We start from the raw sequence: 24,746 nt of genomic DNA, 5'->3' as shown, positions 1-24,746 counted from the left end.
AAATACATACACATAATTGAAAATTAGCGTGAGGCATAAGGACAAAGGGAAAATGAAGGTTGGGACGATAAGTTTTCCTCAGGTCTTTACATGGTTTTCCCTCTTTTATGTCATTTAAGTCTGTGCTCAAATCTCATCTTACGGAACCTTCCCTGGCCCAACCTGTCTTGCTCATTGCTTGCATTCTCAGCCCCGGCTCACAGCAGCTATTCAAAAAAACTTACTTGAATGACTGAGAATAGTATGAAGTCAGTACACAAAGGAATCAAAAGTTTCGTATAATTGCTAGTGATATACTACAAATTTAGCTCTGAACTTCCTAGCAGCCAATGAACTAAAGAAAACAATGTCAGTTAGACGGTAGAGAGCATCCACACAATAGGCAGTATGTCACTTTTCTTGGTCACCACAGAATTCAAACAGGAAGTGATCACTTGCTCGTGTGCATACATTAAACATTTAAGTAAAAAAATATACATAATGCAAATCCTTCGGCTGTAAGCCTTCCAAGTTATGGCCAGGTCAGTCAGCTATTCTAGAACAACCATTGGCAAACCAGGAGCCAAACCTGGCCTGCCACCTATTTTTGCATATAAAGTTTTAGTGGAACACAGCCACACACATTTGTACAGTTACTATTTATGGCTTTTTCCTGTTAAAATGGCAGAGTTAAGTATTTGTGACCGAGATCACATGACCCACAAAGGATAAAGTATTTACTATATGCCCCTTTATAGAAAAAGTTTACTAGCCCCACCTCTACCTCACACAATGTAGAAAAATTAACTCAAATGGATCTAAAACATAAATACAAGAGCTAAAACTATAAAACTGTTAGGAGAAAACATAGGCACAGATTTTTGTAACCTTGGATTAGGCAATGGTTTCTTAGATATGACATCAAAAGCATAAGCTGCAACAATGACAACGAAAAACATAAGATTGAACTTCATCAAAATTAAGAACTTTTGTGTTTCAAAAGACACCATCAAGAAAGTGGAAGGACATCCACAAAATGGGAGAAAATATTTGCAAATCATACATCTGGTAAGGGATTGGTATCCAGAACATATAAGGAACAATTACAACTCAATAGCAAAAACACAAATAACCCAATTAAAAAATGAGCAAAGGATGTAAATAGACATTTCTCTAAAAAAGATGTATAAATGGCCAATAAGCATATGAAAAGATATCCAACATCAATAACCACCAGGGAAATGCAAATCAAGACCATGAGATACCACTTCATACCCAGTAGGATGGCTATAATCAAAAAAGATATATAATAAGTGTTAGAGAAGATGTAAAGAAATCAGGTACCTCACACATTGCTTTGGACAAGGTAAAATGGTGTAGCTGCTTTGGAAAACAGTCTGACAACTCCTTGAAAAGTTAAACATAGTGTTACCATATGATCCAGAAATTCTACTCTCAGAGAAATAAAAACACATACCCACACAAAAATTTGGACACAAATGTTCACCAGTAGCATTATTCAGAATAGCCAAAGAGTAGAAACAATCCATATGACCATCAACTGACAAATGGAAAAACAGAATGTGGTATAGTTATACAATGGAATATTATTTGGCAACTGAAGGGAGTGAAATACTGATACTTGCTACAATATGGATGAACCTTGAAAACATTATGCTAAGTAACAGAAGCCAGTCACAAAAGACCACATATTGTATGATTCCATTTATGTGAAATGCCCAGAATAGGCAAATCTACAGAGACAGAAAGCAGGTTAGTGGTTGCCAGGTACTGGGAGGAGGGGTATGGGGAGTGACTGCTAAAGAGAATGGGTATTTTTCATGGGTTGATGAAAATATTCTAAAATTGATTGTGGTTGCCTAACTATGTCAATTATATCTCAATAAAGCTGTTACCAAAAAAAAAGTTTCCTGACTCCAGTTCTAGAATCTCTTGCTGCAAATCACTCAATAATTAAAGAGCTGATACTTGTATTTTTGCCATACAGAAAATTTAAGTGTAAATATATTCACCTTGATAAAATTTGTCCCTCATGTATTTCAAAGGTCAAAAAATTACTGAAGAGCTCAAAGTCAATTTCCAGTACATATTTATTTTAAACATCTAAAACATTATTTGAAACGTAGTATTAGATATTACAATTATGTGCTACCTAACTCTAGCTTTAAGAAAACTCACTATGAAACATGAATATCCATACTTTTATGGACCTTTCTACAGTGATCCAAACGTAATCTCCCTCATATCTCATCAACCCTGCTGATGATAGACTATCAACCTTATTCCCAGAGTAAAACTGTTCCAGATCCTTTGACAGATTCTCATTACCTAGATCGAGAGAAATGGCAAGAAAAAAACAACTCAATTCAACTTGCTTTACAGACGTAGAATCAGACTCTGGAAACGAAGGCCTTATTTCATGGTGCCCCCACGTCTCTAAGGTGCTGCTGGGTGGGCCGGCACAGACAGTGCTTCAGTGAGCATTGCTTCTTGTGAAACTGATTTAGTCACAGAAGAAGAGGACTTTGATTACACCTGTGTCTGGATGGAATTCTAAATAGAAGTACTGTTTTAACAGGTTCCTGCTCTGCAAACTGGACCACGGTTCCAGAGATCATCTGATCATCTCCAGATTCTGCATGAAAGATCTCCCTACAGAATGGGGTGGCAGAGGTGCCGTTAAACTCACAAGCCTGTACGGACCTCCCAAGGGTGGTATAACCTTCCTAACACAGATGTGGAGTATACAAGGACATAGATCACCAACTCCTTCACTAGCTACTTCCACAGGCCAATTCTCGCAGTGTGAAAGTCTAACATAACCTAACTAACTTCTCTCACAACCTAAATATATTTTTGTTCTTTCTTCAAGAGAGACACACAGTTTATTGCCATAATCCAAACACTTTCTTAAGACTTCTCAATTCTAGTGCAGGCTTCCCCAACTACAATTTTTCTCAAGCTAGTAACATGTAGGGATAACGTCAGGTATGTCAATCTTTCAACTTTCACATCAAATCATTTCCTTATCTTCATCATCTCAGACTTCGGTCAACTTCATGAAATCAGTATTAAAGTAATAAAGCTTTAATAACTAATTTCTTTTTCATAACCTATTTTTGCTCACCTTTGGACCTATTAGTTTATCTGCTGTCATTTTAGCAAAAAGTTCCGCAGTTTGGGCTCGAACCTGTGGATGTGTTGAATTGCAGAACATATCTAGTAAATAAATCAAAGCTCCTATGAAGGAAAAAAAGAATTAGTGTTTATACTACACATAAAGAATATGACTATTCTAATCAGTAGAATTCATTTTCAACTGTATTTCAACTCAACGCAGTTGGATTTTTAAAAAACTGTTAAGTCTTCCAAAGCACTCCTCTGGGTTATCAGACTATACAAAGCAGCTCAAGATAAGCTTCGTCATTACTGAACATGATTGGAGGAGAAAGCACTCTATACATTACCTTTTGCCATTGCTTCTTTAATTATTTTCGTACTTGATGTCAAAGCATAAAGAGTTTCCAGAACAAGCTGACGACCTGCAGAGTAAAATACGTTTCAAAGAATGCACCATCACGTTAGCTTACATTTTCTAGGCGTTGACTCTGTGCCAGGCACTGAACTAGGTGTTCTACATGGGGCATCATACTTAAATCTGCACAACAGCCTGAGAGACAGGTATGAATGATCATGGCCTTGTTATGAATGAAGAAGTGGAGGCCCAGTTTAACCAGCCCATGGTTTCACAGCTAGTGGGTGGTATAGTGGGTTTTCATATAGAGGTCTGTCTGACTCCAAAGTCTACATGCGTAATCAATGCGTTATACTGTCTTCCTCTCTCATTGTTCACCACACAAACAAAATCTTCTCACCTCCTGACACCCTGAAGACATGTTGGTCAGGCATCTAAGATTTTCATCTGATGCTACTGCCTTAGAGAAATGAGCAGGAAGAGGCAGTTGCAAGACACTGTTCCAATCTAAGACATGTTAGCATCCTTCTGGACAGTGTATGCACCTCTCACCCCTTGTCATCGAAGTATACTGGGCTACTGGCCTTTACTCTTCTAGAGTCAAATGGCAATGACACACAGGTGACCAAAGGAGTAAGAGTTGGCAAAAAGGGTGGAGGCTGCCAAGTATTAGGCTGAGACGAAGCAACAACAAAGGCTGGGAGCTAGATGGGTCTAAGTTAACATGCAAGAGAACAAACATTCAAAAGGAGATTCCTAAAAGCAACAATACTTCATGAAAACTCACCACTGCTCTAAACGCAGTTTCAAAGGAAAACAAGCCTTTGGAGGGGATGGAGGAAGGTTAAAAATTTTATGTATTTAATGTCCCTCAACAAACAGTGAGAGACAGATAATTCAATCTAAAATATAAATGATAGTAGACTAGGCTGAGATATCTAGATGTCAGCTATTTTACCTATAAGATTAAAATAGTGACTGGATTATATAAATCAGATATAAATACAAAGTTAAACTTTCAAACCAAGACTTCTGCAACATTCGTTACATCATCAATCAGTTAAATTTTGCATTGTTTGAAGTCTCACAAAGCTATTAAAATCCAATAAAGAAAGAAAAACCAACTAAGGTTATAGGCATGATAAAAATAATCTTCAAATGACTTTCAAAAGTTGTCATTTTATTTACTTACTTATTTTTTCAGAAGATTAGCCGTGAGCTAACATCTGCTGCCAATCCTCCTCTTTTTGCTGAGGAAGACTGGCCCTGAGCCAACATCTGTGCCTATCTTCCTCTACTTTATATGTGGGACACAGTGTGGCTTGCCAAGTGGTGCCAAATCCACACCTGGGATGAGAACCGGCAAACCCCGGGCCATCAAAGAGGAACGTGCGAACTTAACCACTGCGCCACCAGGCCGGTCCCAAAAGTTGTCATTTTAAAGAGCTATTTCAGACATGTCATTTGTATTTGTATTCAATGGAAATTTAACTCTATTCAATTCACTGAACATAAAAGAAACACTTAACATGTGCAAGGCCCTGGGGCATAAAATGAATGAGACAGGTTCTTGCTCTCAAGGAGGTGGACAGGTGAAGAGCCAAGATTAACATGACTTCCAAGGGGTTGGCAAAGCCGACTGAGCAATGTATTCTGACAGAGTGAAGCTGGAGTTACAGTGCAATTGCCTTTGAAAAGCAACCTCAAGGTTGATTCCAGCATAAGTACACACTATTATGCTAGACAACTATACAATTTATAAGGAGCCTATATTAGTGCAGGGTGTATTCAAGAAATCAGGTTGGTATATTTTTTAAATTGATCTCACTCAGTGACATTGGTAAAGGATAAATAACGCAGGACTGAACTCTAAGCTGAACACAAGGTAATTTTTATCTCAAGCATTTTTTTCTATCATCCTTTATAAACCATGGAATATTAGTCAATTCTCAATTACTCACGTGTAGCTTACACTCAGCAAATGAAAATCCTAGGTTATTTTCCTTTGCTTTTAGACCTCTCTCACCTCCAACTCTCAGCTTTTGACATGGGAAATGCAAAATAATTTTATTGACTTATGTAAAACATGATTAGGAAGACAAATCTAATTTAAAGAATAACACTTAAAATATCGCAAAACTAAACACAGATAACATTATGTGAGAGGTTTTATATTATCTATGTAACCGCTCCCCTCTACGCATTGGCTGTGCTGTGGTTTACAAAATTCTATTTGTGAATATACATACTTGATGGCAATGAATGTAGGAGAGCCAATAAATTGGATAAAACCATTGATTCAGCAATATTGTTGACACAATCTTGGTTAGATGTCACTATATTCACAACCTGAAAATTAATCAACAGGATATTAAGAGTTTGGGAAATAATTTTGGATCTAAATCAAATTAAGTCAAATTATTCAGACCTAAATAAATTTAAGGCTTCACAAAAGTGAGAAAAATGTTTAGGACAAAATATTTAATTTTTAAAAAAGAGTTTAATTTTAAAAGATTGGCTTTATTACTTTGATCTTTTGAGAAACAAAAATTGATGCCCATGTATATATTATGTACATTAGCTTCCTATTAATTTAGAGATAAGAAATAGAATGATCTAACAAATATCTTAGCACCAATTCACAATTTTGAGGCTGACAGGAAGCCTTTGATCCTACACCAGTTTATACTCCAGAACTAGGGTGGGGAGTGATTAGGAAGATAATGATCCTCACTACTGGGACTTTTACTTTACTTTTAGAGGGAGAAAGTAATGTCTTCAGCACCCAGCAGAAGAGACTGGGTCTATCTTTCCATTATAAAGAAATAGGCATGTTTTTCTTTCACAGAGGATGATCTCTCAAGTCTAACTCTTACAGAACACATCTAAAGACCAATGTCACTTAACCTGAACCATGTGGTCAAGGCAATGTATCCCAGAGTTAACAATGCTTTTTTAAACTATTTACTAGGTACTTGAAAGAACCAAGTAGAGAAGCATGCTTTCCAATTAAAAGAACATGCTTGTTAAGCTTTTTGACCAATTTAACTTTTACTATTTTATTAAAAATCTCTTTTAAGCCAAAATGCAATTTAAGAATCCGTTATACAGATCATTCATAAACCACTCATTAACCTGTTACTGAGAGTTGAATTTGGTTCTTTATAATAAATTGTGTGTGTTACAATGAGCAGGATCATCTGAAAAACAATCCTGGGAGTTCACTCTGGGTTGCCTGGACAACAAGCCCCCTATGACCAGGGACTTTCTGCTTTTCCCAGAGGAAAAGGCTCCCAACAGCTTCCCAAGGGACCAGTGGTTTCATTCTCTTGAAGGAGGGTCCTCCAACTTCTCTTGGACCCCTAAGGCCCACAGGTTCTGGGCAGCTGACTTTCCTAAACAGCTCCTGTAAACACCCTAACTGGAAACCTGTCTGTAACCCTCACTGGAAAGGCTGCTTATGTACTAGACCCGTGAGAATAGACAGCAACTAAGGGGGAGGTGGAAGGGTCAGTCTTCTAGAACACAAACCCACAGTTATGTAACCAGCAGTGTCCTGGTCTCAACATCTCTCTCTGCAGCAACACTGAGAGATAAGGGAAAGCCTGCCTCCTTTTCTTGCTGCCTGTGGCTTCCAAGCTTCCTGAGTCAAGCCCATGCCCTAACCCACACCTCATGACACTGTACAATGCATCCCAAGTTCTAACGCATGACAGAGAATGGCCACAGAGGGAACCAACTTGAACAATATTGTGCAATATCTGCTCTTCAAAATGAGTATATTAATTCAAATTTTAAAAATATATTCATTGGCTTAATAGGCAAAATGAAAAAAACCACATGCAAACTTCTATTCAACTTCAGATGGTCATTAATCAAGGCTCAAACCATATATAGTAAGTGGTAGGAAAGACAATATGCTTTAGCACAAAATTCTTTTACCTCTAATGCTAGTTGCTGCACTTGACCAGCTCCATGGACTCGGAGAAGAGAAAATATTAACTTAAAGTGCCCAATGCATTCACTTTCAGAGCCTAGGGAACAAGAATAAAATGTTCACTTTTTATTTCCAAGAAATGTTCTAAATTATAGACCTTCATAAAACTGATATAGACTACTGTCACTATCTATTATAAGTCTCTGATAACCTGCTCTCAACATTTGTGACACGAAGAGAGTGAAGTATCTATCTCTAAACAGCAACAAATCTTAAGAGGCAAAAAGTAAGACACTAGTGTTTCTTAGGTTGGTTTTCTTTTCATTTCCATCCCCACCCCAGCCCTCAGGCTAAAAACAAGAAATTTATCAAATACACATTCCAAACACAACTCAAAAAGAAAAGGTGTAAGGTGGTAATTTTATTCTTTATCTTAGCCTTAGAGCTACCCCCCTCAGCCTAATTATATTTTGGGAGAGTGTGTGACACCATTTGGCTTTTAATTAAGACGGAGTTAGAACTCCGCAACTTGAGGACTACATTACAAACTGACATGCACATACAAAGGACTCCCTGTGAAAGTACATAAAATTGAATGCTATTTCCATTCCCACCTACCTCAAACCCTAATCTCATATATTTACTACCATTTTGTTGTAAATAAAACAAAAACATTTAAAGCTAAGGTTTTGTTCAGTGTATTTTTCCTTTTGCTACATGGTAATAAAACATATACTGTAATTTGCTATTTTTTGAGGCCCTGTAAGATAAGCCTGAAAATATTCTGTAAATAGGTTACTGTTAGATGAATTTTCAAAACACTTCTTACTAGGTAAGATTTATCGTAAATGAATTAATGACACACAAATCATACTTCTAAATTACAACAGAGCATGTGATCCTGATACATGAACTTTATAGATGCTATCAAGATAAAATTTCTGTGCAAGCCCTTTCTCATTTTTTATAAGTCCCAAATCAACTGCCTGCTTTGCTGCAATTTCTTTGTACCTAAGACACCGCTAGTAATGTTCTACTATGCCAACTCCAAACAATAAGAGATGAAGTTTTCTTCGCATTTTATAATACTGCCTTTAATGGTGTCTTGACTTCTCTTTCCAGTCTACGGTTTATAGGTAAAAATATTATGGGGTCAATTCCTCCTAATGTTATACCAAGTACAACACTACCAAGTAAAACATTATAACCAAGTATAATTTTCCCTGATAAAACTCAGAATGGGAATTTTTAGGGACCTTTTACTGTAAGGATCTCGCTGATCAAGGGTGGTCACACACCTGGATTATATTTTATGACATTTCTCAGGGCCTCCAAAGCCATCTCCACTCTTGGCAAGCGATCTCCATGTTGCTCTGACTCCACTTTTGCAGCATGTGTGAGAGCCATGAAGGTGTGGAGGTACTGGGCTTGGGAGCCTATATAATCCAAGAGACTTGCAGCAAACGCTTTTGGAACCTAAGTTGAGTGTAGAAATATTTAAAAGCATGTATGCTCGCAGAAATCACTTATAACAAAGACTCCACAGCAAAAAAATAAATAAACAAAGAACTTCAAGCTATAAGAGTGATTAAATTGTGCATACACAAGAACACACTTGTGAATTAAAAATGGGGAGGGGGAGGAAACAAAACCCAGTTGCATTCATCGAAAGTGTTTCTCAATTTTTTTTGTCCCGGGTTAATCAGAGATCTGATATATGCCCATCAGTACCTTAGTATAATAATTCTGAGATTAGAGGATCTCTTCCCTTAACCAATCAAAGTAAATGATAGCATGGTATGTAACTTCTACAATTTGCTTATATTCTTATATTAAAAACTACGTATCTAGAATATAAATTCAAAGGACAGTTTTCAGAGACTTCACAAGTCGCTGAACTCATTCTGCTTAACAGATATTTATATTTATTATTCTGTGATAAATAATATACATTGTGGTTTAGTAAATTCCTTTTTTCCCAAAAGCAACCTCTAAAACAAAGCCTCACTTAATCCCTCCTTACAAATAAATCAATCGCCAAATCCTCCTGCCACCCCCTCCCAGAAAACTACAACGAAAAATTCCCAAAGGATCCCCAGCGCTAAGAAGAAAAAGAAGCTCCTCATTTGCTTCTGGAAGTGATTAGGGACCAGCACAAGAGATGACCTGGTGTGACCCCAGTCATCTTCTAAAAAACCTCTTTGTTCTCCACCTGTATTTTCTTACTTTTCTTCTAATAATCGACCAGAGAAGGACTTCTATTTGATGGTTGGATATTCTACATGATAGAATGAGTGTGTAAATGGCCTTGCACTTCCATGAGAGACTAGTAAGTTGAAGGCATATATACATGACACAGTGGGGCAGCATTACCTATAAAATATAAGGACTAGCTGAGCAAGGAATAATTTCTTATTCATGAATCCACAAAATTAAACTGTTCAACATTCAAAATAAAGATGCTCATAAGTTATCAAAAGTCACCCCACCACAGACCCAGGTTAGTATAAATCATTTGGCAAAGAACAGGCATTATTTCGATGTATGTAGTGTGAATAAACTAGTAGCTTTCAATAACTAATGATCAAAGCTAACAGACAAAACTAGAAGTCGGGAGCTTACCTCTAATTGGAAAGTAGGGACTTCATTATATACCCTAACAAAAATCTCCCCTACAATAAGTTCTTTGGCATGATCACTGTAGACAAATTCTGATCCATAAGTTTTGTCACAATCACCCTTTTAAAAAAGAAATTGACTATTAGATAAAAATCAGAATCATTAGTGTCTGGTTTATAAATCTATCCATATTCAGTTTCATAACAGATAGAGAACTTCAAAGTCATTCACTTTCCCGTGAGGAAAAATGTGGTAGGATACATATCACAGCACGCAACGCACTTTTAACCTTTATAACCAGCAATATGGACTCTGGAACAGGCATAGAGTTGTATTATTTTTTAAGTGCAAAGATTAATATTGTAACTCATTTTAACATTTCAAAAGATAACAGAGGTCAGGCAATAAAGTATGTTATAGCTACCATTTATGAAGCAAGTATGACACTTGGCTCTTCTCTCTCCACTCAGTAGACATCTAGCCTAGTCAGATATAGAGTGATACAGCTAAGAAATGAATACATTTGGACTGAGTTTTTAAAAGTAATATACTGAATGAAAGTGCTGGAAAACAGGTTCTTTGAATAAAAAAAAGACAGGGTAATATTATATAGGTTGAAAAATCAAGAAGCGTTTTCATTTAAGGAAAAGGAAAAAGATACAGAAGAGGAATGGGAGAAAAATAGTCCCAATAAAGATTTAGGTTGAAATCACACAGAATTCAGGTTGGACTGAAATAATACGTAAAAGTATATAATAAATTGTAAATTGCTAAGCAAAGAGAAGATGTTATTATGTCTCTTCTGGTAAAAGAACAGATGAACAGATGATGTATAGAAATGAGTGACCTGTTCTCCCTAGCTCTGCAATTCTCAAAACTTCTATCTACAAAGAGTGCTGAGCAACTATCATGAAATGAGTTCAAGGCAAATTTTCAATAATTCAAGACACAACAGTGATGGTTACTCTTTAATAAATTCTAAACCCACAAACAGAATTATCTTTTAAACCATCAAGACTCAACCATCTAGTGTGTCTATCATCCAGGCCTTATCCTTATCCCCCATCCTACTGTCTTTTGTTTTTTTCATGGCTTAATAGCTTCTCCACCAGAAGGTGGCAGGATAGGAGAAATTATTCAATTTTGATACTAGAAAGCAATTTTGATTTACTGGGGAAAAGAGGCTGAAGAGGACAACTAAAACAGGGCTTCTGGGTAGAAAAACTGGTTAAAATAGAAGACAGCTATACGTAAGTGGTAACAAAAGCAACAACAAAAAAATCCATTGCGTTATTAAATAAAATAAGAACACTATTCTTACAGGGCCAAATATTGGGTGGTAAAAAGCTACAGGCTTGATTAATACCAAATGGAGAAACAATGGGTTTCTGTTTCGTCAATACTAAGTTCTATTTCCAGATTCCATTAGAGTAAGTTACCCAACAAATTTATAAAACAATAACATACTTTTCTGATCATGTTTTCTTGTTGGGATTCAAGAAATTCAAGTAGTTCTGCTCTTGTAGAATTGTTCCATATCAAATAGGGGCTCTCTGTGTTGCTGTTAAGCATCTTCAAAATCTAGAAGACAGAATATTACTGTTCTGTAACATTTAGAAAAATATAATATTGAAGTTATCATTTATCAAAATTGTCTATTACATGCCAACCACTGTAATAATGCCTTAAGTATAACGGATCTCAATGATAAGGATGTCAATAATTCTAACGTTTGTTAAAACCCATTTTGCAGCTGAGAAAAATCAAGGCTGAGAGAGATCAAATTTATTCGTCCCAGGTCTCACAACCCTTAAGTGGTGAAACTGGGATTCAAGTTTGAGTCTGTTTGACTTCACGTTCTTTTTTTTGGTGAGGAGATTGGCCCGTAGCTAACATCTGTTGCCAATCTCCCTCTTTTTTCCCCTCCCCAAAGCCCCTGTACATAGTTGAATATCCTAGTTGTAGGTCATTCTAGTTCCTCTACGTGGGATGCCACCACAGCATGGCCTGAGGAGCAGCGCATAGGTCTACGCCCAGGATCCGATCCGGAGCAAGCAAACTTAACCACTCCACCATGGGGCGGGACCCTGACTTCACATTCTTAACATTTGTTCTGCTTTGATGAAAATCACATAATTTGTGTTAAAGCATTTAATAAACACTTAATAAATATAAGCTTAAAAAGAATCATACCATACTGCCTTTATAGGTATATATCTGAAAACAAAATCTAAGTCTTTATGAGGCATACTCCTAGGAAGGGAAAAAAAATTTACAGGCAGAAGTCAGTTCAGATTTTCTTGGCCAAACCCGGATTCAACGCTGCATTAAGTAGCTCTGCAGACAGAGCACATGACTGCTGAGCTATCCAGGGTGCTTTCCCTTTGTTTAGTTGTCCTCAATTGTAAGTGCACACATAGATAATTGACTCTCCCTTAAATGTTTTAATAAAAATTTTTTAAATTTTACATTTTAAATTTAATGCTAGGAGGAAAGCAGTGGGTTATTACTTCCATCTTACACAAACCCATCCAACCCTTGTTTTTGAAATGTTAACTATTAGTTAAGTAAAATGACCTAAAAAATATATTATTAGGAAAATAGAATAACTTTGAGAACTGTCAGTTATTTTAAAAATAAGCATTTCATTAAACCCAGACGGAGTTCAGGCCAAGATTTTGAAATGCCTTTTTTTTTCCCGTAGTAGTTAATCAACAACTCGCTAGTATTTCTGGAAAGAATGTTTTAAATTAGCAAAACACATCACATTGATGAACACAGAGTCTAGAAAAAGGACAAAGATCAAGAGCGGCATCTAAACCTCTTCCCTCTTATTCAGGAGTACTGAAAAGCAATGTCCTACACTAAAACGCAGACTCAATCAGACTAGATTAAAAAACAAATAAGCTTTTCATAAATTCTAAAAATACTCCACATCTGGAACCCTGAGGACTTTTTCCTTACAAAAGTGCTAGAGGATCATTAGAGAAAATAAAATAAAAATAGTCTATAATTCTGCCATTCAGGGATAACTACGGTTAACATACTGGTACAGATCCATCCATCCATTTTTTTTTTTAATAACAAAAATGGGATTTAGCCTTCTCACCTAAAATACTTTAAACATCTTTAAATATACCTTTAAAATGTAAGGCTTCAAAGTATTCTACATAATAGATTTCTATAGGTTGATGCTCTAATGCTACATTCTTAGACTGTTTCTCAATGATCCTCAAAGAAGAGGCCAAAGAGTTTGGGGGATCCGCCATGGTCATACTTATTTTTGTCATGAGTGTGTGTGTGTGTATGTATGTATTTGCTTTTAGGATTTCAACTCTGAGTCTAAATAAGTTATAGCTCTTAAGAAACAGCTAAAAATGGACTCTGGGTCTGCTGACTCCCAGTCCTGTGCCCATTGTGAAACACCATTCCAAGTTCACCCTCTTATCCTGTCCCTTTGTGACTCAAGGCTGGTAAAAATTATCGTGGCTCCACAGCTGAGAAACATGAAGTGAATTTACCCTTACAGAGAGACTGGATTTGTAAAGCTGATACCATCAGCATCAATCCACAACAGAATGAATTTCTTGGTTGAGAGAATAAACATGTGAACATTTTCAACTTTTAGGTTTCCTGGAGCAACCAACACTGTTACGCTCCTCAACTATTTAAAGGATTTGCAATATTCATCAAAACCCAGACTACCTCTGAAGCACGTACCTCAGTAGCACTAACCACAGCAAGTTTTCTAGCAACATAGGGTGTCAACATGCCAGCTAAACTTTTCCTTATGGTTGGATTTTCTGGGGTTGCTTGTTCATCAGGGAGATACCCTCCAAGGCGACTTAGAGCACAGACACTCAGTTTGGCAAGGTTGTTGGCTACTTCCTGTTACAAAAAATTAAGACATTAAAGTAGATCTGTTATTTCACATAGGTAACACAGTAACTTTATGGAATCAAAACTGTATGGAACATAGTCAAGGAGCAGAAAGCAAACAAACAAACAAAAGGCACATGAGTCCCCAACACTGATGTCAGAGTTTATGCATTAGAACTTAATACTTTTATTTATACAAAAGACCATCAAAATCTATGCACTCATTTATATCTAAAGCAGTATCTTGTAGATAACAGGAAGAAGCACATTTGGGGGTAGGGTGGGGACAGGGGGTAGGTAGGTAGATTTGACTGCTAGAGGCACACACTAATAACATACATAATGAATGACAGTGAATAGGAAAGGAGAGACAGAAAAAATCTGTAAACATCAGGTAAGTCCTCAAGTGTTTGAGAGAGCTGGCCCCACCAGCCCAATAGCATCATTGTATTTCCCTGCGTTACAAACCATGACTTTGCGAGCACAAAGGTGACTGAGTAATCAAGAAAAGATGAAGTTATGTTCACTACATGCTATTGCAAACTCCCCTGCCTTGAATCCTTCTGGCATAAGTAGTTAAGATAAAGTTTTGGGGCTTAAAGAGCAATAAACTTAGTTATCTTGAAAAACAGTTTATGCCTTAGGGCTCCAGAAAGCTGGAGCTTTGCCTCACATTAAACCATGGTTCGGGTTCAAATCCAATATTAAAGCAGTGTTACAGTTACCTGCTGGTTTGTTTCTTCACTTTTTTGAATGCCACTCTCTTCTAGCGTGTAGTCATAATTGAACAGAAAACCAAGCAGATGCCACAAAATTCCAGCCTGAAGTAGGTGTGTCTGTAGCCAGAAATCCACAGCAAAAGAACTGACACATTCTACCCCAAGAGCGGCCACCCGTGGAATACTCTGAAATAAAAATAATGGAATTAATTATAGGGTTAAAAAAGTTCCCAAGAGAAACTGGTAGTGAATATATGTAAGCTAGCTATTTTATTGTGCAAAATGTTTATCTCTTCTTATATTTTCAATTCCAATTTAAAGCTGAATCCTATATCCTTTAAAACCTAAAATTAAAAGTGACCTTGTGATGAGACAAAGAATTACTATCTTCGAGGCTAATGTTCAAAGACTTGGGAATATAGTTTTCTTCATTTCACCACTTCTATTGTTAATTTTTAAAAACAGTGATAAGGCATTAATAGCAACTCACATGCTAGTGATCTTAAGTGAATCAATGCTATCGCTACTGCAGGTGTACGGATTTCTTTACCTTAGAGTTTGTATTCTTATTAAACACTCGTAAGGACATTAAGTAAATACAGTTGAGGAGAATCAGATTCCTCAGTTCAGGATCTGACCCTAATCCTGTTCTATTCCAACACAACTCTCAGTCTGCCCAGTTATCTAAGACATTTTTCTGTCCTTCCCAGTCACCTATCACATCCACCCACAGTTAACTTCCCTCAGCAGTACCGGATTGGGAGGAAACAGTAAGCTCTCAGATTAGGTTTCAGGTTTTACGTGGTTCCTTACTTTTACTGGATTTATTTAGTCTATTCTCTCCTTTCCTGTCTCTCTTCTAATGTTCAAATGAGACCCACTTCCTTTATTTTATTATTTATTTATTTAATTTTTTGTGAGGAGGATTGGCTCTGAGCTAACATCGTTGCCAATCTTGCTTTTTTTGCTTGAGGAAGATTGTTGTTGAGCTAACATCTGTGCCAATCTTTCTCTGTTTTATGTGGGATGCTGCCACAGTGTGGCTTGACGAGTGGTGCTAAGTCTGCCACCAAAATCCGAAAATGTGAACCCCAGGCCACCAAAGCAGAGTGTGAGAACTTAACCACTATGCAACCGGGCCAACTCCCAACCCACTCCCTTTAGATATGTCACTCTAGTCTTATTCTTTGTGGGCCAGCCTAGGAACAAAAGCCTTCATTTACAACAAGGCTTTTGTGAAAATGTTTTAGAGATCAAAATAATCTACTTAAAAATAATTTTGGGAAAACAACTTGCTTACAAGTTGGGGTTACTTGACCCCAACTTATTGGGGCTACTTAACAAGAAAACTCATTGTTGACTGCATCGAGAAAGCAGTAAAGATAAACTTTACCTTGCCAAAATATAGCACCCGACAGAGATCCTTGATGATGCCAGGCATTTCTGTGATCTTCTCTCGGCACTCTTCAAACTGAGCAGCCACACTATAGCATTTGCTTATGTGTCCACACACCTACAGACAACACAAGAGAGAGAGGAAAAAAAAGAGTTACACGTGCATTCATTATCCAAGACAGCGAAAATCAGATCAGTAGAGATTCATGAATACTACTTAATGGTATATATGGTACTACAAAATTAAACAGAACCTATGTGTTAAATCACTAGTATTTCTGGTTAAGATTTCCTCCAGATACAGGGTTGGCAAACCATGGCCGGTATGGCACATGGGCCAAATCAACCATGGCCTGTTATTGCATAGCCAGGGAGCTAAGAATGGTTTTTACATTTTTAAAGAGTTATAAAAAAAAACAAATAAAAATATGCAAAAGAGACTGTAGTCTGAAAGCCTCAAATATGTATTCTCTGGCCCTTTATAAAAAAAGTTTGCCAATCTCTAGATTCAAATATTTTTGTCCAGCTTATTAACATTACAGAATCAGAATTCTATTTATGTACTGCACTTCAAAATAGAAGATGAAACTCAACAGCCTGCACTCAATTATGTTATATTCTAAGTTTGCTGGCATAAATAAAGGCCCACATAGAAGGTGTGCTCTACAATGATCTAAATGAATTCCTGATTAATTTTCTATGAAAGAATTCAACAATTATAAATCTAACAGAAAATAAGCCAGTTAAAACACTAGGGATGGGAGAAGGAAGTAGAGAAAGAAATTAGGGAAGTAGGTGGAACATAAATGAAACAAGAATGGCAAAAAGACAAATGTTTGAAACTGGGTAATGGGGACATAAGGATTCAGTACATTATGCTCTACTTTAAGAAAAACATTAAGCCAATAGACCACAAGTGATCTGGTGTAGTAGTTCTTCAAGTGTGATACACAGACCAACAGCATCAGTACCACCTGGGAATTTGTTAGAAAAGCATATTCTCAGGACCCCATCCCAGACCCACTGATTCAGAAACTCTGCTGGCAGGGAGCTGGAGCACAGCAACATAGGTTTTAATGAGCCCTCCAAGTGTGTCTCATAGATGTTAAAGTCTGGACTCTTGGTCTAGTATAACTTTCTTGGAACCATACATTTTAGCCTCACCTGTACTGACATGTCACTTGGTTTACTAGAACGATTCAAGACAGCCACACAGCGACTAAATGCCTCTTGTAACACCTGCAGAGAAAGAAGCCAGCCATTAACTCTCCATTTTGACTTGAAATATGAAAAGCCTATTCTAATAGGAATAAAATATTAATAACTTTTTAATGTTAGGTACTCGGTAAATAAATGTTTGCTCGATTAACATTTATTAAATAAACAAGTAAACAAAAGACTCCTACAGTTTCTTTTTAAGCATTCCCAATAAGCCACTTTGTAAAGCAGTATCAAGTTTATCAATTTTGAATCCAATACTTTCCAATTCACATTATGAAATAAAGCTCCATTTCTACCACGAATTTTGTACTAGAACACAGAGACCATAAGATTGTTATCTGCCGGAATAAATTAAAAGAAACAATATCAACTGTATTTGTACTTGGTGAATTCTCTATTGCCTAGAGTCATACGATGGGCCTCCACTAGCTTGAAGATACAAATGTCATTCCATATTACCTCAATTCCATTCTCCCTTCTGAGCTCTTCAGCATTGAGGGCCGAGCAGTTGACAGTATGGAAAGCCAGCTCTGTGGCAGCAGGCAACAATGGTGATTCTTTTGAGAAAAGGAGGTCATCTGAAGTTTCCATTGTTATAGTCCTAATTAGCATGGGGTATCCTGCATATTTATAAGGCTGTAAATCTGAAATAACCAAAAGTCAGTGTCAGGAAAACAACAAACAACACAAAAACTGATCACATCATGGTTTTTAAGTTAATTCTGACATTACATTCAATTACATTGCCTCGAAAAAACTTACAAAATATTCAACATCTTAAATGTCTCAATTCTAGTTTATAAAAAGAAATTAAACATAGTATAAATCCCTTGGATCTTTTCTTTTCTAGCAAATATGTTTGATTTCTCTAAAATGTTTCCACTAGAAAAACAATATTTTTTGGTAGATTAACTGAATTTAGTGTGTAGTGATTTTGATCCTTTGCAGAATATGTACTTTGTAATGTTGTCCATGTGATCTTGTAACTTTTCACCTGATCATAGACAGCAAGATATAGCTAATGTATCACTCTCACGATACTCAACCCTTTATAAAGAAAAGAGAAAAGTAGGCTAATGAGATATCTCTGTTTTACCAGTTATCATTAAAAAAAAGTTTGAAAATATTGAATATAATTTGTTACTAGAAATACAAAATAGAAACAGTTAATTTATTAACTGTATTTAGCTAATTCCAAGTTTTGATAAGCAAATTTAAAAGTGAAAGCTGAAATGTACAAGTGCCTAATTGCTCTGCTTTTTTCATCCTGTTTTTTTTTTTAACTAACCTATTAGGCAGGAATATGCAAATTAATTGGCTATGACTTTATAAAGTACTTCTGCAATTTCACTTGAAATCAGCATAAAGCTTTTTGTCTTTTGAGGATGACCAATAATCTGCCTTAATTAATTCATTTCTAAGATAGTTTAAAAAATAAAGTCCCTTGGGGGCTGGTTAAGTTCGCGCGCTCCGCTGCAGGCAGCCCAGCGTTTCGTTGGTTCGAATCCTGGGCGCGGACATGGCACTGCTCATCAGACCATGCTGAGGCAGCGTCCCACATGCCACAACTAGAAGAACCCACAACGAAGAATACACAACTATGTACCGGGGGGGCTTTGGGGAGAAAAAGGATAAAATAAAATCTTTAAAAAAAAATAAATAAATAAAATAAAAAAATGAAGTCCCTTGGAACTGGTCCTAGTCCTAGCAGTGCTCACACATACATGTGCAAACGTAGTAAGAAAGAAGAGTTAATTTTAACTTCTGTGAGATCAGGACTCCCATCTTAGAACTTACTGGATACAAACCCCCTTTGGAGAAAGTGGAAGATGCAGCCTGAAAAAAACATTCTGACTTAGATGATAAACCAATGGTGAGCCATATACTGCACTTTGTGGCTACTACAGTTATCAGCCATTAAAAAATAAACGGTTATAAAAAGACTCCTTTAAACTCATTCTGATTAGTGATAAATGCCATATAACTAAATGCTTTACAAATGTGCTCTGTTCAATTTATAGGCAAAAGTGAATTGATCATTGCTCTCTAATGACCAAACTGCTAGATCCTCATGCTCTCCCCTCCAACACTTAAACTGTAACTCTACTTGTCTTCAATTACCCAACACTCCTCTTGCTATCTCTGATCCCCACTGTGCTCTCCTCCTTTTCTCCCAACATCACCCTACAGAGCAAATGGGTCTCCCACTTTGTGCTATAAGCCAAGTTCAGTTCCCAAGCCAATGGACACCCGCCATATTGAACCTAACTCCCCACCTCCAACCAAGTCTTAAAAGTTTTCAATGTACTCTTGGCTTTCTGGCTTACCATGAGGGCTACCACAAATGGCCCTGCAAACATCCTGGAAATTCCCAATAACCCTGTACCCTGAAATCACACCTATTTCATCTATTACAGTGCTTTTCAAACTGTTCCACAGGATGAGAGGTTTTGAGAGCTACCACAGGAAATGAGAGGTGTGAAAGGAAGTATATGATTTGAAAAGTTTCTGTTGCTTCTCACAGACTAGAACACTCTTGGTGTTTTCAACCCTTAGAGGCTTTTGGAGTTATGACAGGCACAATCTTTTATATGTGATTTAAGAACAACGTTAAATGATCCTTAAATTCCAGATCCATTTTATATCTCATTTAATACATTTACTGCAAAATAGCTAAACAAAAAATTAACAAAGTACCTCCACAGAACGGAAATGGCCTTCAGGAAGGAATAATGAAAGCTTGTTGGAAGTGCAAAATATTGAAAAACATAGGTAAGAAGTAGAAGGTATAAAACAAACAGTGTTCTGGGCCTTCCTATAGAATATTACTCTTTTGCTGTATCTGAAATGTAATTCCAAGAGTTTTCATCAACATCATCATCAACCATCATCATCAATCTATTAAAATATGCTGTAGAAACAAGTAACATGGCAGAATTAGCTGGAAGGTAAATTAAAATTTGAGATTAACACATGCCTTACCTTCTTTATGACGATTGAAGAGGATGCTCTGCGTTTTCAGAATTAAAATTATATTCTCTGGATCTGGTCCATCCACTATTTTTGCTGATTTGGTACATAAAAACTCATATGCTTTATTTACTTTTTCAAACATATCCTGTATATAACCGAAGATAATTAACTTTTAATTTGGAATATCTCAAGTCACAATTTATTAACGTTCCAGAACACATCTGGTTTGTATTTGACCAATAATTTCTTTAATTACTATTTTATTTTGTACATTAAGGAATTCATTCCAAATCAAGCAAGTATACTTGTAAGGTGAAACTATCTTTTCCCCCCAAATAGTTAATCAATGATCTCAATCCCATTTACTGAAAAATTCTTTACTGGTTTAAACCATACATATCATATTGAATTTATACACATTTGAGACCATCTCTTAGTTATTACAAAAATAATCATAAGAGCTACTGTTTATTGAGTACTACAACAGGTATTGTGCTAAATGCTTTACATACATTATCTTATTTAACTCTCAAAATAGCCATGTCAAGTGTGTACCATTATTATCCTCATTTTTGAGATGATGTTAAATAACTTGCCTAAGGTCACAGTCAATCGGTGACAGAGCTAAGACTTACACACAGGTCTGACTCCTAAATCTATGCTCTTAAACTACTATACTACATTATGTTCCTTGATCTATATGTTGATTCTTATCTCAGTATCGCATTGTTTCACTATTGTAGCTTTGTAAAGTATTTTAAAACCTGGTAGGTTAAGTCTAGCAATTTAATACTGATTTCAAAATTTCTTCCTATCTTGATTATTTTCTCTCCCAGATGAATCTGAATTACTACAAAATTTCTCAAAAATACCCCAGGCATTTGATTTAAAATCCCTTAAATACATAACAGTGGCATTTTTTCAATGTCGTCTTCCATTCAGGAATATTGTCTGTCTCTAATAAAAAACACTGACCTTGAAATCAGTGAAAATTACTCTAAGATTCTAGCAATAAACTATCAGTCCTAGTTTTAGTGGTTCTTACATTATTTCATTTTTTATAAATCTCCACTGGTACTTTAGTAGGAAGCTGGAAGAGGCTGGATCAGGGAATGCTGGCGGCAGATGACTTTGTATCTGAACAAAATTTTCTACTTTTCAGTCTTTAGAGTGATATGAAGCTGGATGTCATTAGAAAAAAATCAATTACCCAAAGCAATCTGAATGGCAATGGCATCACCTACAAATGAATTAAGTTTACCAGATTCCTAACTTTCAATTATTCATGCGATTACCCATTAGAGTTAATTCTCAAACAGACATGGGTAAGGAGAGAGAATAAAATCCATAAGGTCCTAGTTACAAGGGCAGTCCTTTTGGTAAACTGAGGGAGCACTATTCACACAGAAAACATGGGCATGTGGACTAGAAGTAAATTAATGTGGGCAAATTATGAGGAAGATCCTGGCATAGAGAATGAGAATATCTTTTCTTTGCCTAAAAGAGGCATAGAGTGAAAGAGGTCAACCCAAAAGCCCTATTCCCACAGGCAGTACATACCCTCCCTTCTGGATTCTTATCAGGGTGGTACTTTTGTGCAAGTCTGAAGTAAGCTTTTCTAATCTTGCTCTCATCATGCCTGTTAAATAGGAAAATTCTTTTATGAAAACAGTAAGGTGCAAGAAAAAATATTTACAAATCATCTAAAATGATATTTTAAGAACCTTACTTTTATTGTATATGATCATGTATTAGGCATCAGATTAAACCCAGTAAATTCTTCTGTTATCTTTACATATGAAAGGTTAAACCTAAACATTCCCTGTGCAAGGTTATCATTCACTTCAAATCACAAAACCATATTAGGGGTTTGAAAAACTAAGAAATTTTTTTAAACTAAGTTTTCAAAATGTCACTTCAAACTCTAATTCTCAGTTACTTTAACTATCAGCCTTACCAAAAAATGTAAAAATTCAGTCAATACTTAAGAAAAATGTCTTCTATTTTCTCTAACATATCTATTCTATTATAAAACTTCACTGACAAATTAGTAAAGTAAATCTGCATTCTTTCCCACACATCTGTCATTTAGTGTCCTAGACACACTGCTATTACACCTCTTCCTCAATGCATAACAAAGACAAGAGGAAGGGGGAAGATAAACTGAAAATAACTCACGGCCCCTGTCCTTGAGGGAGATTAAGCACTTCGTAAGCATCATCTATTGACATCGTAGGTGGTTTCTTTTCTACTTCCTTCTTCCAGGCATCAAGGGTATCTTTTAGAAGCTTAACCTTCAAGACAGGATTAAAATTTATATCTATCAAAATAAAACTATCTCAGAGTACAATTTTTAAGTTACAGAACCTTATGTGGTACTTATTTAAATTGACATTTCTAGGCCACCCAATTACAGCTTTCTGAAACACCAATAACTAAAATCACCTTCTTAGAACTGCTGAATAGTCAGGTAAACAAGGTCCTTGTTCCAGTGCTCTATTCCTCTATTTTTTTAAGTGCTATTTTAATTCTCTGCCAATTATTCTCTCTACTCTCAATTGTTAAAGAAATGTTTAGAAAATACAGAAAACTTTGAAATTAATAGACGATACGTTGTAGTAAGAAAGAAAGCAGTATATGGTGGCATGCCTCTCAAGGTGATCTTAATTATCGGTATGCTGGCATTTAAGCAAACGTTAAGGGATAGTGAACACAAGGGAGTCTGGGTAGCAGGTAAGAAGAAGAGACCTAATATTTACTGCATGTCAAGGAGCTAGGTGCTTTACAGACTGTAGCAGATTTAACTTTTGTATAAAATTTCAATAATACATGAAAGCATCTAGATTCTGAGAGACAGACAGTAAATACTACTATACAAATGAGCCAGGAGTTATGCCATGTTTTTCATGTGAATTCTCTATCTTCCCAACCACCACATGAGATAACTACTACTAGTAGTAGTAGTACTATTACCACACCTGAGGCTTAGAAGTTAAGCAATGTACTGAATGTTATGTAGAACTATTCACGGCCAAACTGAGACTCAGTCCCAGACTGCCTGCCTCCAACATCTGTGAGCTGAATCAACCTGCTATAAAGCCAAGCTTCCACCAAGCAATTATAGTATATAATCATTGCATATACATGAAATTAAGTTTGCTTTGCTTTTGTCACAAAAGACCAAGATTGTAAAGTTCTCAATACTCTCTCAAAAAGTCATCTTTCCATTGGGATTTATCCAAATATACTGACCTACACTCAGAGTTATATAGTGTGTAAGTAAGAGGGAATACTTAAGCAAGCTATTATCCCTCTTATCACAGATGGAAGGAATATCCAGTAGTGTTTAGAGGCTATTTTTATAGTTTAAGAAGACACAAATTAACCTGCTGACTTACCGGGTCTTTAATTGGCCAATCTGGAAACCGGAGTGTATCACAAAGTTGTTTGAGGTAATAAATATTACAAAATAGTTCATTTTCCAGTTGTGGATAGTTGATAACTGGGATGGGACAATACTGATAAAGTGCTCTTGTGTTACTCTGAAGACGAGGTGTGAAATCAGCAAGATGGGCAGCAATCTTCTCTATCATGAGGCGCCTACAATTATAAAAATCTCCAAGCATTATGAAGGGATTATTTTCTTTTAAAGGAAAGGTTAAGATAGGTAATCATGAAAGATAATTACATGGATCTTCTTTAAGAGTATAGTCATGTGCTGCACAATGATGTTTTGGTCAACAATGGACTACACATACGATGGTGGTCCCATAAGATTAATACCATATAGCCTAGGTGTATAGTAGGCTATACCATGTAGGTTTGTATAAGTACACTACGATGTTCAAACGATGAAATCACCTAATGATGCATTTCTCAGAATATATCCCCATTGTTAAGCAATGCATGACTATGACTCAATTATTGGCCTAAAATGAAGAGCTTGCAAGAATGTTACCCAGGGTACTAAAAACGTATTGTGGAAAAACACTCAATGGATATAAACTTATTTGTAATACTTATCTATAAAGAAGACAATAGAGAAAAAGGCTAATATTACCAGTCCTTCTATTGAAAAATTAAGGTCAAATGGTGTGGAATCTGCATACATGAGGGTGCAGCCAGGGATCTCAAGTTAGCTATCACCCCAAAGAAGCTCACTGCATGGTATTTATTTTCGTTAACTTACCAAATCTGGGACCCGGCCCTCAACTAGGCAGAAACTTCATTTGATCAGTATACAGAGTTATACGTTTTAGATAGGGGACTCATATTAACCAATCTCAGGAGAAAAATATGACATAGAAAAACTGTGTTATAAACTTATTCATATGCCTATGCATTTGTTCCCAATGAAAAATACCATCGTCATACAGAATATATTCAAATTGGTGGCTAGCACATGCCAAACCTATAGGTCAATCTACCAGAGAAGCCAAATGATAACATGCACGTGGCACTGCGAATGTGAAGACAACTAAAGGTGAGTGAATAAGTGACTCAGAAGATCAACTGCCATCCAGCTGAG

General features: G+C 36.3%; 1 protein-coding gene across 2 annotated transcripts in view; it reads right to left on the bottom strand.

Annotated features, from left to right (window-relative positions):
- DNAJC13 (DnaJ heat shock protein family (Hsp40) member C13) overlaps positions 1 to 24,746 on the bottom strand; it is a 110,677-nt gene that overhangs the window by 14,294 nt on the left and 71,637 nt on the right. For both annotated transcript variants that reach the window (XR_011527158.1, XM_008544064.2), the window contains exons 33-48: positions 23,617 to 23,818; positions 22,397 to 22,512; positions 21,779 to 21,857; positions 20,228 to 20,363; positions 17,705 to 17,889; positions 17,189 to 17,263; positions 16,023 to 16,142; positions 14,636 to 14,815; positions 13,752 to 13,919; positions 11,499 to 11,612; positions 10,035 to 10,151; positions 8,711 to 8,888; positions 7,418 to 7,509; positions 5,725 to 5,824; positions 3,468 to 3,542; positions 3,128 to 3,240 (exon numbers count right to left, since the gene is read on the bottom strand). Coding sequence is in view for 1 of the 2 variants with exons in the window: in XM_008544064.2 (XP_008542286.1) it covers positions 3,128 to 3,240; positions 3,468 to 3,542; positions 5,725 to 5,824; positions 7,418 to 7,509; positions 8,711 to 8,888; positions 10,035 to 10,151; positions 11,499 to 11,612; positions 13,752 to 13,919; positions 14,636 to 14,815; positions 16,023 to 16,142; positions 17,189 to 17,263; positions 17,705 to 17,889; positions 20,228 to 20,363; positions 21,779 to 21,857; positions 22,397 to 22,512; positions 23,617 to 23,818 (2,050 nt within the window). In the remaining variant the exon portion in view is untranslated. The remainder of the gene's footprint in view (positions 1 to 3,127; positions 3,241 to 3,467; positions 3,543 to 5,724; positions 5,825 to 7,417; positions 7,510 to 8,710; positions 8,889 to 10,034; positions 10,152 to 11,498; positions 11,613 to 13,751; positions 13,920 to 14,635; positions 14,816 to 16,022; positions 16,143 to 17,188; positions 17,264 to 17,704; positions 17,890 to 20,227; positions 20,364 to 21,778; positions 21,858 to 22,396; positions 22,513 to 23,616; positions 23,819 to 24,746) is intronic.

This window comes from Equus przewalskii, chromosome 15 (assembly GCF_037783145.1).
Source record: "Equus przewalskii isolate Varuska chromosome 15, EquPr2, whole genome shotgun sequence".
Classification (NCBI taxonomy): domain Eukaryota; kingdom Metazoa; phylum Chordata; class Mammalia; order Perissodactyla; family Equidae; genus Equus; species Equus przewalskii.
This window is presented reverse-complemented; position numbering and strand designations above follow the sequence as displayed.